Here is a 16440-nt window from a genome sequence, read left to right on the forward strand (position 1 = left end):
GGAAGCTCTGTGAACTAGGGGCAAGTCCCCAACCTGGGTCCCCATCAAGTTCCTTCCTCTCCTCCACCCTTGGGACAAAAGGGGTCTTGTTTGCTTTTATTCTTTGATTAGCACACAGCCATCAGAGCCTGAGACTGACCCTGGGAAAATGTCCTTAAGATGAGCCAAGGGAGCCTTACAACTTCCATTTGCAAACTTAATTCACTGCTCTGGGGGAGATGGAAATGTTACTGCCACTCCACTCCTTGAAATGCAGGCGGGTAGCTTTCCTTCTTGGACAACTTTTTGGGTGAGTTCCCACCCCTGTTATAGAGCTTTGTAGGTCAAAATGGACACCCTAAACTGTGTCCAGAAGGCAGTCTGGAGCTAGTGCAAATCCTAAAGCTGCAGTCCATATTGTTTTATTTAAATAGCAATGTTTTTCACCATCCAAATAGTAGCGGAGTTCTAAGAGCCATATTGAAAAAAATGAAACTTCATACAGTTGCTAGCCAGCCTTTGCCCCATCTCTCTTCTCTCTCACAAGCATTCTCTTTCTTTGTAGTTTCTTTTCCTCTTCACCTCAACAAAGTTCCTTATTCCTCCTGCCTCCTTTCAAAGCCTCTTGTTGTATTTCCTTTCCCTTTGATTCTGCAAACAATATGATTACATTCTCACCATCACCTGTTCATATTATGTTTCCTTTGAATTGCAATGAATGGGGTGAAATGACAATGTAATTTATGTAATTTTGCCACAGCAGCCAGAGAGATGTAGGGTTTAGTGGAAGCTGAACTGCAAGAGGATGGAGATAGCATTGCATGCAGTCAATACAGGGTGGGATGGAAAATGATGCCTTCAGACATCCCTTGTCCTCCACCACTGTCCTCTTAGCTTTCAGCCCACAGTTCTTTGGAACATCAAATGCCACAGTTCTTCCATACTGAGCCTTCCTTGCTGGAACTTTGCTAGGGAAAGGTGGGTGTGATCCAAGACATTTAACAGTTCCATGAAGGAATTCAGTCATTTTTCCTCACCAGTAATTCCAAAAGCTCCTGTTAAATGTCTGCATGCTACGTAACTATTAAAAACACAGATGTACTCCTGGAGGGGGGAAATATTGCAACTCTACAGCAACTCCCTCTTTCCAAGCACTTGACTGTCAGACAGATGGGAGGGAGAATAAAGTCTTGAACTGCTTTTGAATTCTGTACATTCCACCTTTTGGGCATCTCTGGTGTGGAGTGTAATTTAAAACAAAAACAAAAAAACACGCCGGTAAGATCATGATGCACTGTGCCAGTTATTGCTGAAATAATTCCTGAAATAAACACCTTGTTTATGAATACATACTCTTTATCACGGTGAACATGATTTCTCCTTTCAAAATTTACTAATCCAGCTCATCAGAGTGGATTAAAGAAGGAATGAAAATGAAATCTCTTCTCAAAATATCGTTGACCATCTTCAGCAATTTGGAGGAGTAGGAGGATAGTTAGTTAAAATCATCCCTGTTGGCATTGTCTTTCCAGCCTGATGATATTGGTTATAACAGGGGCAGCCAATGTGGTGCCCTCCAGGTGTTGTTGGAGTCCAATGCCCATCTGCTTCTGCAAGGATACCAGTTGTCAGGGATGATGGGAGTTGTAGACTAACATCTGGAGGGCACCACATTGGCTTACCCCAGTGGTTTAACATGTTTTTTTTTACCATTTTCACGACTCTGCAAAACATACTTTTAACGCACTTCTCAGTGCCTTGGAGCCAAGCAGTGGTTTGACAACACACAGCAAGTCTGTCTTAACTTTTCAACACAGCAAGACATAGACCCCCTATTTCTCCCTGGAGTTGAAAGAGGGTGTTTTGTGTGTTCGGATTACAGCAGTAGGCTTGGACTGTATCTATGACGTACTTAAATTAGAATCAAATTCTCCCCAAGGAAAGCAGTATCTGTGTTCAGAATGAACTTTGAACTTCTTTTTCCTTGAGCAAAATATTTTTGCAGTATTTTGGAATATTTTGGCAGGAATTGGGGCAATTCAGGCCAAGGAAGGGGAACTTAGGTCAGGGTGGTTGGTGAAATGGAATTGGGAGGAGTCATGGCTTCTTCTGTATTATCGTTTTAATAAAACATTTATAGCCAGGTCCTAAGCACATTTTTGCTTGAGAATTTAAGACACATTGATTTCAGTGTAGTTCGTGTCTAGATTGTGTGTGTTTAGGATTGCAGCTTTAATTTGCAAAGTGCTGTGCCTGCTTAACACATTTAAGACATGTGTCTCCCTTCCTCAAATAATTTTGGGAACTGTAGTTTGCTAAGGGTGCTAGCTCTGTGGGGGGGGGACTACTGTTCCCAAGATTATCTGGGGGTAGCAATGTGCTTTAAGTGTATAGTGTATGTGTGCAGCCTTTGTTAAAAAAGAGAAAGAGTTTACTAAAGCTCTGCCATGGGTTTATGGAAGGAATGGAACCACACTGGCTCTCAGATGGAACAGGGATGTCTGTATGTCTGAAGCCTTTCCCTAATGTGGGAGGGAGGACAAAGCTTTTTTTCTGTCAAGGCCTGTATTCCTTTGGGGGCTGCATGCTGGTGGAACTGGTAGCAGGTGGGGCCAGTGCCAAAAATGGGCAACACTGCCCCTTTTCTCTCTTTCTGTTCTCTCCACCCTCCCAGCAAGCTGCTTTGCATTTCAGTTTCCAGCTTTCCCCTTATCCTCCCTCTTGGTTCCCCCACCCACATGACATTTAGCCAGGGGCCTCATATCACCCTTAGACTGCAAGTTCCTAACCCCTGCCCGAAACACCCCTTCCCCTTTGCGGTCGCATTACTCAGATACTTTGAGATCTTTAAAAAAAAACCAGCATGCCAATGGAAAGGGCAGCAATTGATAAAAGAAGAAGTGAAAAAGTGAACAGTTTTTGTATTTCTTCTGCCAGCTCCTAAATGTCAGCAAAAGGGGGAGGGAGTGGCAAAAAGATAAAAGAGAGGGGTATTGATAAATTTCATTAGAAAGCTTACTTTGTAGTTTCAGGGCTGTTGGTCCTCCTCTGGCCAGCCATAGTTCTAATGCAACCTTTCTTGCACGCTCTCTAAAGTTCTGAAGTGTTGTGGAGGGCAGTCACCTTACAAGGGGACGGGGCATAGTTCATTGGTAGAACACATGAGATTAGCATGCAGAAAGCTTCAGATTTAACCCCTGGCTTCCTCAATTTTAAAGAAGAATGTCTGTTAGCACAGCTGCCACCTGGAAAGCCAGGTTGGGAAGACACCGACTAACTCTAGTGGCCAGATTTAGTATATGGCAGCTTAGTCAACCCAGAATAGCTACTTCCACCTTTACCTGTTAGCATACTTACATTCACCAGCAGTGCTTGGAATCCCATACACACCAATTCCATCCATTTTACAAGCTGGTTAAAGAGTGCCTAATCTGCGATAAGCAAGCTTGATCTGCATTAAGTAAGCTTGAGTGACTATCCTTACGTTCAGTCTCATGGTGATTCCTCTTGGCAACTCAGTAGAAAAGATGTTGTGTAACACCCAGCCTTATCGCTGTTTTCACTAGGTTGCCTTCTTAGAAAGAGGCCCTTGCTGATGGCAAACTGCTAATCAGCAGGTGGTTTGGCTTAGATACGGCACATGTGCGTGTGTTTGACTCATTCCTGGACCACTGATAGTCTACTGGAACTCTTTATCACATGAGCGTTAAAGGATTTATAGAACTGATGAACTAGCCTGTGCTCTAAGTAAGTCTCTTTTCAACGTTACCTTAAGATTTGTAGGGGGCAAGGGCACGTATGCCTAAACCTGCCTATTCTTTCCAGCTGAAGGATCTGGAACTTGAAGTGTCGATTTGGCCAACTGGTCTGTTTCCATAATGCTGAAAAGAAGCAGGACTGGGGACTTGGCTGCAGCTTCTGCTGGGTGGAGGCCCCAGGGTTTGCTTGGATGCTGAGAAGGTATAATTACTGATGTAATTAATTACAGCCACTGAGCTGCTCTGTGCAGATATTCCCTGTGATGGATGTCCGTGTATATATATGCTAGAGGCTTGGGAGAAAGGCACAAACAGCCCATTAGTCTTGTGGATATTGGCAACACATTGGCTGGTGCAGTTCCAAGGGAGTCTGGCATTTTGCTGAGATGGGGCCCTTTGGAGGATCTGCAGGGTGGAATCCTAACTGGGCTTTTGCTTTGAATGCTGCCTTGGGGGTGGGGAGTGTATAACTGAGAGTTTGGCTTTGCTGTCCTTTAGAGGAGCGTAATCTCCAGCGAGCCTTAGGTTTACAACATTATTATAGAGAAATAAATTTAGATTCCTAAAAGATCAACCTAGCAAGGGCAGCATCCTCAATTAGTGTTTATAAATGGGCCTGGAGGTAATTAGTCATGCAAACTAGCCCAGTTCTGCCATCAAAAGATATAACCTAATGGGGGCAGCAGGTGTGATAATTATATTTTATCTAGTGCCATCACTGTGTGTACATAACCCAAAGAGGCAAATGTTTTCCCTATTGAGTTTGCAATGTAAATTCATTTCTTTTTTTTAAATTAAGATAGGTCCTAACTATTCCACATTTTCTTGTACAGTGCAGGTTTTGACATGAACATATTTAACCCTGGATAGTGTAGTATGGACCATCTAGTCGCAATACTCCATCCTGGATTTTATTTCCAAGACTTGATCCTTATTGCCCTTTTGTTCATTCTCTTGTGGCCGGTGTCAAAGCCAGACTGGATCCAGCAAATGCAGTGCTATTGAATGAAAACTGGGGCTTCGTAGCACTTGTATTCTTGCCTTTAGCTCCCTGTATTGCAATCTCAACATCTACGGGGGCAGGAGGGTAAGGGTGGAAGATGAGCACAACAGTGCTTATTAAAGACACCTACAATTTGACCCAATTTCACCACCTTTTCTGGTGAACAATGACAAACAGAAGGAAACTTCCTCCATACTCCTTTGGGGTGGTGGGAAAAGCTCAAGGCACATCCGAACCTTTGGGGAACTTGCACCACAGCTTTTCAACAAGGCCAGATGGCAACTGTGAGATAAGACAGTGGTTAGGTGAATCCGGATGCATTTTGAACTGGAGCAGTCATCATCAGGGGAGTATGAGAAACAAATGTTGATACAGCCATTTGGTAGAGTGGTGAATGCTTATGTCTCTTTGAACTTTGAGCACGGGAAACTAGGGAAGTTTGTGGTGTACACAGAATAAGTCTGATTTTCATGAAATGTGGGAGAGTGGGCAGCCTTCAGTGTGAAATAGAAAAATATATACGTTTGTTTACAAACTACAGTGCACCTGGAGTAAAGTACTTCCAGTCCATCCCTTTTTCACTCCTACTGTGTTTATTCTAAGGAACTGGGGGATGTTACGTATACTCCAATCTTGTGGTCCCCTGCTTGCTTACACAGGGACATCAAAGGAGGAAGATGTGCCTGACCTCTGGAGCAGAGAAAAGCTTATCAGCTTAAAAACAGGGGGAAGGAAGGAAGGGGGAAGAGATTTCGGCATCCTTTTGAACTCCAAACAAAGCATTTGCCATTCAGAATGTGTAAAAAATTATGGGTATTGTGTAGTCACGTAAAGGAGGGCTGAATAGCAGAAATAATTGACTCAAGTTAAATATCTGCTGGATCTGCTCTGAGCTGACAATGAAATAAGAGAGCAGTCGCTGTGTTTGTGCATGGTACTGGGTCCCCCCAAAATGCGGCCTCCCTGTTAGAAGGTTAACTGCAGAATTAGCCTTAACAGCACAATCCTAGGCATGTCTGCTCAGATGTAAGTCTCAATGGTCTCATGTGCGCTTACTACCAGGTAAGTGTGCATGGGATTGCAGCCTAAAGCTGTGAGACCAGGTATAAGGTTGTTGTGTGGATATACTGAGCCCTGAACAACTTTGGCCCAGGATACCTAAAGGACCACCTGAGCCCTTATATCACAGTTTGATCTTCGGAAGGAGCACTGCTAGTTGTCCTTTGTTGGGCATTTAGCATCACTGGTCCTACCCAAGCTGTGGAACACTCTTCCAGCAGAGATTTGGCAGGCATCCTTGTTTTGGACTTCCAGGCATCTCTTAAAGGCTTTTTATGCCAACAGGCCTATGTAGTTGCATAAAGCACATCATTTAGCCAAATCCTGTAATGATAATCCTGTACTGGTTTTAATGGTGTTTTATGTTTTATCAACGTGCACTGCCTTGATATGGTAATAGTGGTATAAGACCACTTCAATAAGTAAATAAGATAAAATAAAACTATACTATACTATATGAATCAAATCCTTCTTAGATTTACCGGGTACCTGCAGTTTTCTGGCAGTAATTCCTGTTTAGTGTTTTTCAGTCACTACATTCACAGGAGCTGCCACAGGTTTGTTGACTTCGGGGAAAGGAGAAGACAATAACTTCCTTTTGGGGTGTAACAAAGACTGCCACAAAGCAAATTCTAACTCTCAGAATGAAGAATAAAATTTAGAACTTATCTGCTGTGCACAATTACAGGGTTTTGCGGGTTTTCTTTAGAAAGCACGTCCATGGAAACTGGCCACAGCAAACGGATATAGTTCATATTGCCATTCTGATTCCTTTTACCACATCCCTAAATTCATTCCAAAGAAAGCAGTGTTGTGTTGATTTGGAGGTGATGTCAGAACAAGGGCAAAAATTGAAAGGAAGCAATGTTGAAACAAGGAAAATATTACTTCGGCACTCTTCTCTTACCAGCAATGCTGCAGAGAACAAGTAAGTCATTGAGCACAGATTAGTACTGTATAGGAAAAAGCTCACCTGCTCTCAGTACCCTCTGTTTATTTCCCTCTAATTCCTTTGGCCCCTTCCCTTGCTTGGAGCAGTCATCCCCCGTCCCTCTTCCGTCAAGTCCCTCCTTTTAACAAATTCTATTGCAAACCTTTCCCTGTTGACTAAATCTAATTTTGCCAGCCATGTCTGCTAAACCATTTCTTCATCTCTGCTAATATTTTTCTCTAATTTCTGGTTCCCCCACCTCCACTGTCTTACTGAAGTTTTGCTACATGTTACACATGGATGAGTAAACCTCCAAGAGATGCTTTCATAAAGAAAAGTAGCAGGGCCAGTCCTACCGTTAGGCAGAATGAAGTGGGAGATGCTGGAAGGCACAGAGTGGCTGCAAAGAGCTGGAGAACAGAACTGTGTGCGCCCCATATGACCAGCCCTGCACCCACCAAGCTAGCTTGCTGCTCTCAGGTGAGGCATGGTTGGTTCTGTGGTCTAAACCACTGAGCCTCTTGGGCTTGCAGATCAGAAGGTTGGCAGTTCGAATCCACGCAACGGGGTGAGCTGTTGCTCTGTCCCAGCTTCTGCCAACCTAGCAGTTCTAAAGCACACCAGTGCAAGTAGATAAATAGGTACACCGTGGCAGGAAGGTAAACGGCGTTTCCTTGCACTTTGGTTTCCACCACGGTGTTCCATTGCACCAGAAGTGGTTTAATCATGCTGGCCACATGACCCGGAAAGCTGGACAAACGCCGGCTCCCTCGGCCTGAAAAACGAGATGAGCACCACACCCCAAAGTCACCTTGACTAGACTTAACCATCCAGGGGTCCTTTACATTTTAGCTTTACCAGAGGATGCCAGTGTTGACATAAGAGTCCCTGAAAAGTAGCTTCTGGAAGGTGAGATAGAGAAAGAGAGGCAGAGGTGGGGGAGGGAAAATATATAATGCTTTCCTTGCTACCCATGTTTTAACTCAATACTACTCATGTATCCAGTGCTTTTGCCTTTGTGGAATTCTAGGTGTGTCCTTGCTGGGCTTTTTTTCAGCCAGAACTCACCAGAACTCACTTCTGGCACCTCTCAGGTGGGCGCCATTGCCATTATAAGTGAACAAAGGAGGTGTTCATTGTGAGTTCCGGCAGATCTTTTTCTAGAAGTACAGCACTGTAATAGGGCAAACACACAGCTGAAATCCCACTGGGGATCGGGTGGGGTTTGGAGGAGAAAAATTGGTGGTGGGGAATTAATTCTGTAGAGAAATATACAAAAGTTTCTCTGCTTAAAATTGCCTTACCCACAAGCCACTTTTCTTTCCTGAAGGTTTGCCTTCAGGGATTTGTTATTCATGTTACTATATGCATATTTAGACCCTTCAAATGTAGCACACACACACCCTACCACCACCATCACCCCCACACAAAAGTTGTGCCTATCAGTGGCTATTAGATTGCCAGGTGTTGGGGACAAATGCCAGGAGGAGTTTGTCGCTATGAAACCCTGCTTCTTCTGAGCTTCCTTGGGATTGTGTTTTCTGCCTTTCCTCTTTTAATTCCTGGTCAGGAGAGAACCTGGACAGCTTTGTGGCACTTTGAAAAATATCCAGGCGATAACATTACATAGTCAGTTCTAGGAAAGATATATGGACTGTCCTTCAGAAAGGAAAATGCCCTCTTTTATTTTTTGATAGTCTATTTTCCTAAAGGCCATTACCTTTGAAGCGCCCCATTACACTTTGCTGTGACAGTGCTGTGAACATTTGTAATGTCCTCCACATGTACCAGCAATTGGCTCTAGGCTAACAGCTGCAGAATTGTGCAAGAAAGCTATGTTTGCTGACTGACCATTCCAAGAGGCTTGCTTGTTGTTATAAACCTTATCAAATTACTTGGTTATCATGTAGGAGTGCCCAAACATTTAAGTTGCCCTAACTTACTTTGCTTACTTTGTTCCCCAAGCTGGTTCTATCCATATGTTTTGGACTACTAATCCCCCCACCATGCTGGCCACAGCTGATTGGAGTTTGTAGTGCAAGACATCAAGGGCAGCAGGCTGGGGAAGATTGCATTAGTCTGTGATGGCTGAATTACTCTTGTGGTAGGGAAGTTAGTACCATCAGGGCACCTTCCCACCCACTCCATCCCTAGTTGTTTAGCACTGCCTCATTTCTCAGAAACAAAACACAGCTTTCTTTGGAAAGGATTTGGAGGCATGTGGCGAAAGCAACCAGGAAGACCACGATGAGCCATGTCCGTTGTGGCTTTTTCCCCCATGCACATCCTTTCCAAAGGGTTCTGGGTTTATGCCCACAGAACTGTGTCCCTAGCATGGATGACGGATTCATTTCCTATTTTCCAGGCCATGAGTTAAATTCCCATTCATAGCTTTGTGGGCACCTGCAAAAGTAAAAGAGGTAATCTGAGTAAGATGTGAGCAATGAAACCTTCCTGAGAAGCTGCTGGACTTTGCTGTGTCTGAACAACACACATCCTGTAGTAGGGAATTGAAATTCAAGTAAGGCTTTTAACAAAGTGCCCCATAATATTGCAGAGAAGCTGGTAAAATGTAAGCCAGATGAGGAGTGGTGAAGACAGAATCAGGATTCAATTTGACCTTAACAGATGGGAGAACTGGGCCAAAACTAACAAAATGATAGTTCGACTATGTTCTGCACATAGTCAGGAATAACCAGCTGCACAAATGTAAGTTGGGGGACACCTGGATTGCCCATAGTACCTGTGAAAATGATATAGGGTCTTAGTACAGTAGACCACAAGCTGAACGTGAGTCAACAGTGTGATGTAGCAGCAAAAAAACCTAATGCTGTTCTAGGCTGCATCAACAGAAATCAAGTGTCCAAATCAAGGGAAGTAATAGTACCTCTCTAGTCTGTTTTGGTCAGACCCCACCTGGAATACTGTGTCCAGTTCTAGGCGCCACAATTTAAGAAGGATGTTGACAAGCTGGAGAGTGTTCAGAAGAGGGCGACCAAGATGATCAAGGGGCTGGAAACCAAGCCTTATGAGCAATGGTTGAGGGAATTGGTTATGTTTAGCCTGGAAAAGAGGAGACTGAGAGGAGATATGATAGCCATCTTCAAATATCTAAAGGGCTGTCACATGGAAGATGGAGAAAGCTTGCTTTCTCCTGCTCTGGAGGGTAGACCCAATTCAGTGGCTTCAAATTACAAGGAAGGAGATTCTGGCTAAACATGAGGAAGAACTTTCTGACAGAGCTGTTTAACAGTGAGGGGAATGGACTCCCTTGGGAGGTGGTGGACTCTGCTTCACTGGAGATTGGGTGGCCATCTGTCATGAATGTGTTCAACTAAAGCACCGCTCTGCATTGCAGGGGGTTGGACTAGATGGCCTTTGGTGTCCCTTCCGATTCTACAGTTCTATGATTCTATGAAATGCAACTCCTGCCCTTCCTGATATGAAGAGAGCAGAGGGGAGTTGGGTGTTAGTGACAAACGCAGACTAGCTCGACCCAGCAGATACTGCAGACCTACTTAGCATTCCTCACAGAGACAAGCATCCTCCATCCGCACCATAATCCCAGAGTTGGCAGCCGCAGCTGCTCCTACCCATTATGTGTTTACTTAAGCCGTGACTCAAGCGACGGACCAGATGTAGTGCCAGACACTGATCTGACCGCAAGTCAGATCCAGCCCATGATTCTGACATGGTCTTTGCCCCATTTCAGTCTCAAAAACAGTGGAAAGCAAAACACATATCCACTCCTTTCAAATACACGGCACCCAGCACAGGACTAGGCTCAGCAAACTTGAGACACGGTAAGTGCCAGTTTCCATTCCATCTGGCTTAAATTCTCTCTTGTTTCCAAGGCAGGAGAGCTGTGTTTCTCCTCACTCTTGGACTTGTATTTGGAACCTCTTTCTGTGGTGGAAGCAGGGACTGTGCTGGAGAGAGAGAGAGAGAGGAGAAGCTTTGTTAGTAGTGGTACCCTGGTGAGGGTCATGGAGTGACAGGTTGGCCAGGTTGCCGTGAGGGCAGATTGATCCCCAGCTGAAGTATCGAGTAGCAAATAATCTTAAGAGGACTCAGGAACACAAAGACAAATTTCAAACTGTATGGCACATGCTTGTTTCCAGTACATTAGAAAGGACAGTGTTGCCTTTTCACCCATGGCTCACTTTAGGACAATCTGCTAAGAGAAGAGAGTAGAAGACACCTAACTAGTGTAATCGGTTCTAAACTATGTGTAAACTTTATTTTGACTTTATATTTACATTGTATGAGCGTGGAATGTTTCTTGGAGGGTGAGGGTATATGGGGATTGTTCGTTATACAGTAGTACCTCGGGTTACAGATGCTTCAGGTTACAAACTCTGCTAACCCAGAAATAGTACCTTGGATCAAGAACTTTGGTTGAGAATGAGAACAGAAATTGTGTGGCAGCAGCAGAGGGAGGCCCCATTAGCTAAAGTGGTACCTCAGGTTAAGAACAGTTTCAGGTTAAGAACGGACCTCCAGAACAAATTACGGTAAGTTCCTAACCCGAGGTACCACTGTATATATATTTGTATAGAAACTTAAAAGAGAGGTATAGGCTGAAGCCATGTTCAGGAAAGAATATAGATGAGAGATAGTTCGTAAGATACAGAGTGGCCTACAAGTAGCAAAGGGCTCTACACAGTGCACCCCAACTGTCTGGGGCTGCTTTTGCATGCAAAAGTATAGCCTGACCCATCACAGATCCAGCTGAAATTTCCTGGCAGTAATGAACATGGCAGCACATTTCTCAGCTGCTGCACTGATTGGACTTGTCACAGGGATGCTGGATGTCTGGAGGACTTGGTTCTCACAACGTGGTTTTCCATGCCAGTTCATAGACAGAAACACATGTGCCGAGCCTTGTCTTGTCCTGTAATGCTAACACTCAGATGTAAAATACTTGAGTCTTTGAAAAAAAAAATTTTTTTTAAATCATTGTGAGCTTTTACCAGAAAAGAGAAAAGAAAAATCTCTGTGTACCCTTTTACTTTTCCCTGAAAGGCAATGCTGTTCCAAACTTCTCTTTGAAACCACCATGGTTAGAAATGTATTTTTAAATGAAAGTTGTGACGCTCTAGATCATAGTGGCAATCTCTACCTTTTACAGAAGTGCCTGAGGGCTTGGGTGTGATTCATGGTATGTGTGTTGCTTGCACCTGGCTAAAAGCATGAAGAAAAAATCCTGCAGCTGCCGGGGAACCTGGTGTTTTTGCATGATGCCCTTTAGGATTATGGGCTTTCAAAGCATTTTGCAATTCCGAGACCAGGGCATTTCCTCCGCTTGAAATTAAAGTCCAGCTTCAGCCCCAAATTCGGCACCAGTGGGGTGATATCCTACTATATCTCTGCACTGCAGGGGGGGGTGTCACCTGTGGGAATGGTTCTGTTTTTGGAACAGAATGCAATTTGTGATTTGTACCATCCTTTATCCTTATGGTTCCTTATTGGTTGTTACTTGCTCTTTTTGTGTGTAATACTGTAGTTAAAACATTACAGATAGATATAAAAAAATATTGTGGGCTTTGTGGAGAGAAAGAGAATGTAAGAGAGAAAGAGAATGTAATGAAGAACCTGGAATGATAATTCATATGTGATGAGGTTGCAAGGAAATAAAGAAGTTTTGGGGAATGATACATGAGAAACTTAAGAAAATGCTAAAAAAAAAACCTTGATAAAAAATAAAAAATCCCAAAGCTTATCTATTAGGGCAAAGACATACCACATATGAAAAAAACCATCTTTTTATATGCAACAACAGCTGCCAGGGTAGTGATTGCCACTAAATGGAAATCTCAGGACACACCAACAAAGGAAGAGTGGATTTGTAAATTAAGTGAGTATATAGAATTGGCAAAATTAACTTCAATTATAAGATATCAATCAAATCAAAATGTAAGAAATAACAAAAACCAATAAAGAAAGAAGGAAAAATCAGAATTTAACAAAAATAATTTATTATAGAATGCAAGGGGGAAAAGGTAGAAAGAAATATAAAGAAGTCAAATTGCTGTGGAGGGAAGTAGAGGGTGGGTGGTGGGTTTTATAATTAAGTGTATAATTATGCAGCTGTTGTAATTTAGATACTATATTTTATGTTAGGGAATCATTGGGAATTTTGGTTATTATGTATATATGTTAAGTTTCAATAAAGATCTTTGGGGAGGGGGGAGAGAGAAGTATGTCTTTGTAAGACCAGTGGTGTCATGGGCACTAGCCAATAGGTACCTGTGGCATGTGCGCAACTGAACTTACTGTATTCCAAACTGCAGCTGCTTTTTGCAGATAAATTGCATTTTCCCATCAACGTAAGTACTACAGTGGGAAGGAAATCTGGATTACCCAAACAATGTGAGTAACAGCTCTATGTTCATGGTGCATTAAAACAATAGTCTTGAAATACCTAGTGGTATAACAGGCCATTATTGCAAGCCTTGGGGAGAAAAGACCAAGGGGAAACTCTGGTCTCCTCTGATTCCAAGAAAGGCTGGAAAGGTATTGCAGCAGAAGGAAGGGAGAAGTGATTATGTGCCCTTTGTCAAATGGGGCCATATAAATGTGATAAGAATGAGATGGATAAAGACTGTAAATCAATTTGTACACTAATTATGCTGTAAAAAGTATTTATTTATTGTGCATGCATTAGCAGAATCACAGAGATTCAGTGTATGTGCAGTGCAGACAAGTAAGAGAGTTTTGGGGGGAAATCTCAGGACCTGGCACAAATAGATGTCAAACAGCTTTTAAATATAAAAAAATTTTTTCCTTCCAGTAGCACCTTAAAGACCAACTACGGTAAGTTAGTTCTTGGTATGAGCTTTCGTGTGCATGCACACTTCTTCAGATACAGATCTGTGTATCTGAAGAAGTGTGTATGCACACGAAAGCTCACACCAAGAACTAACTTAGTTGGTCTTTAAGGTGCTACTGGAAGGAAAAAAATTTTTTGTTTTGACTATGGCAGACCAACACGGCTACCTATCTGTAACTGGAGCTTTTAAATATAACCAGCTAAGCTCCATTCTTATGCAACTGGAATTTGCATATTTGCTGTAGCCTGTACTTAAGTCACCACAGGAGCTGTGGTTTTGACCTCTTCATTTCATGTATGAAAGCTGCTCAGCTTTAGTGGGAAAGCGAGAAATGTTGTAAAGGCAGGAATCCGTCTCTTCAATCTGCGTAAAAAGAACAAGTTGGCAAACCACGCGGAAGACTTTTTGTTTTAACGATTTCACGATATGTTGAAGTATTAAGTGATATGGAAGTGCTTTAAAATAAATAAATGTCACATGCACACAGGAGCGAAATCCCAGTTCAAAGAGATGATGTTTGGGTAGCACCTTCCCATTAAAAGTTATTTCATTTTGTAGCATCTAATCTGAAGATCACTTTCTCCATGTCATGGTATAAGGCAGATAAGTCCCCATCCCCAAATGCACTTAACCAGGGGGGAATCAAGTTCGATGGGAAATTGCCGTATCTTGTTAGGAGCAGGGAGCAAAAACTTTATAAAGTATCCCAGAATGATGCTCTTTCTTTGCATCCTATTATGCTTGTGTATGGAAGGCTTTGGAAGGCGGCTGTGATGTGCCCAGGCTGTGGATGCCGTGCAGTTATGGGCAATAATGGGAGAGGACAAGGAGGGCTCACAAGTTCAGACTTACGTGTAGATCAGATTGGAACCACTCTATCTGCTCTCTATCCAAGAAATATTGCATATTGCTATGATTGTGCCTGTGTAGCTGTATTGTCAGTTGTATTGTGTCTTAATATATGTTGGAAAATTAATAAAAATTTATATATATAAAAAAAGATTGTGCCTGTGTAGCAACATGGTCTTGTTTGCTCTCCTAGTCCTTTATCATGTCAGATGTTGGTTTCTCTTCACTTTGTCCCTCAACTTCTACTTGTTGTATGTTCTGTCTTTTGATTGCTTGAGCACCTAAGATCTTTTATGTTGGCTGCTCTACCTCTGACCTTTTCCACTGTTGTTTCTGCTTACTCATATTTCCATCACTGTATTTGTGTGTAGATTTCTGGACGGTATTCATCCCCATTTTTCCATTACTGATTCAGTTCTCAGCCTTTGGTAAATAGAACATTGTGTGTGGAAGGTGGGAGAGCTAGGAGTGAAGTGGGGAATATATAATTATGGCAAATCAGTAACAGCCCAGTAGTAACCTGTTGTGCGCAATTTCTGAAAGGGCAGAAGGATTACTTCCAGGTCTTGTAATGAGATGGACCTGTGTGTGAGTTAAAGGGATGGATCCACAACAAATCCCTGCTGAGAGCATTTCCCCAGTATTCACAAGCAAGATTTCCTTTTTAAAATGCCACTGCTAAATGTGTTTTTGCATGTATTTTCTAGAGAGGTCAACAAGGGCACTGTGTATTAAATTTCCTATTTGTGTTCCTGAGGACTAGAAACTTTAAAAAAAAAAAATGGAGACAAGCTTGTCTATAAGCCAGCACATTCTATTCTAGAAATCCACGTGCATCCTTGTTCTGTTCAGCTGCTTCAGTGCTGGTGTCTAGAACCACCAGTGTTTCTAGATCCTTTCAGTTTCTTTGGATTCTATGAACAATTTCATTGGACTCCATTGTTCTGACTTCTCATTAACTGTTTTTTCTTTCCTTTTAAAAAAAAATCTATTACTTTTATTTGAGCATAACGAACAACCAAATATTTTCAATGAAGCTCTGCGGTCTTGTCAATATATGGTGCAAGATGTATAATATATTCATAGCAATCTAATGCAGCAAAATTAATCAGTAACTAACCTTTTTCTTTTCTTTCGACCCTCCAGGGGGCCAGCTGTGAAGTGAAACAGTGAGAATTTGCTACACGCAAGAAACACCTGCAAAGTGCCAAAATGACAGGCAACAGCCCTCAGGACAGGTATGGTTGGGGCGCAATGGAACAGAAAGGGAACTGCCTGTGTATATGGGCAAATGCAAACACACACACACACACACACACACACACACACACACACACTTGTGTTTATTTCGCACCAGGCCCACCATTAACACACAACACAGATGCTGGAGTCCTACTACCTTATCAGGGATCACTGCTCACAGCTACTTTAGACCACCTTTAAAATAATGTTTTTGGTGGTCCAGTTTGTGCCCATGCAACTTGGTCTGGGAGTCACTGTGATTTTAGTGTCCTACAATACCCTGGATTGATGCTATCTCAGGGGCATTGTGGGTAATTTTAAAGGTGCAAACTTCTAGACTGAGCTGCCTGCTCATCAGAGCATAGCTGCTGCCTACTATGGTCACTAGGTAAGTCTGCTACTTACCTAGCAGACTTACCTAGTGACCATGGTAGACCAAGCACTAGGGCACTTTAACAAAGACACCCCACTAAAGCCTGGAGCCAGCTTTGCTAGCACTGTACGAAACAGCCCCTTCTTTTCCTACACCTTGATTTTGATGTCACATGAGACATTTCCCCACATGGAAATAGGAAGCTGCTTTTATATAGATTCAAGCCAAGGAGCCATCTAACTCAGTACTGTCGACACTGACTGGCAACAGGTCTCCAGAGTTTCAGGCAAGAGTCTTTCTCAGCCCTGCTTGGACCTGAATTGAACCCAGGACCTTTTGTCTGACTTATTGTATGGGAAACGTAGTGTGAGTGTTTTGGATGACTGGATTTATGTTCCGATGACTGCACTGAT

The 16440-nt window shown here is 42.8% G+C and overlaps 1 protein-coding gene and 1 long non-coding RNA gene across 9 annotated transcripts in view; one reads left to right on the forward strand and one right to left on the reverse strand.

Annotated features, from left to right (window-relative positions):
* The window catches only part of SLC29A1 (solute carrier family 29 member 1 (Augustine blood group)), an 87794-nt gene that overhangs the window by 54184 nt on the left and 17170 nt on the right, over positions 1-16440 (forward strand). For 2 of the 8 annotated variants that reach the window (XM_083604563.1, XM_083604569.1), the window contains exon 2: positions 15559-15650. In XM_083604563.1, coding sequence (XP_083460689.1) covers positions 15625-15650 — 26 coding nt within the window. In that variant the 5' untranslated portion in view covers positions 15559-15624. Of the gene's footprint in view, positions 1-3467; positions 3727-3804; positions 3940-10093; positions 10534-12517; positions 12588-13023; positions 13103-15555; positions 15651-16440 lie in introns of those variants that run through there. The other 6 variants (XM_083604565.1, XM_083604570.1, XM_083604566.1 and 3 more) reach the window with 6 other exon arrangements.
* LOC310758416 lies at positions 381-3491 on the reverse strand. Its single transcript, XR_014545761.1, has 2 exons — positions 3337-3491; positions 381-947 (listed from the first exon to the last, which is right to left on the reverse strand). It is a non-coding gene; the product is annotated as an uncharacterized lncRNA (long non-coding RNA).

This window comes from Podarcis filfolensis (assembly GCF_964270895.1).
Source record: "Podarcis filfolensis genome assembly, chromosome: 3".
Taxonomy (NCBI): Eukaryota; Metazoa; Chordata; class Lepidosauria; order Squamata; family Lacertidae; genus Podarcis; species Podarcis filfolensis.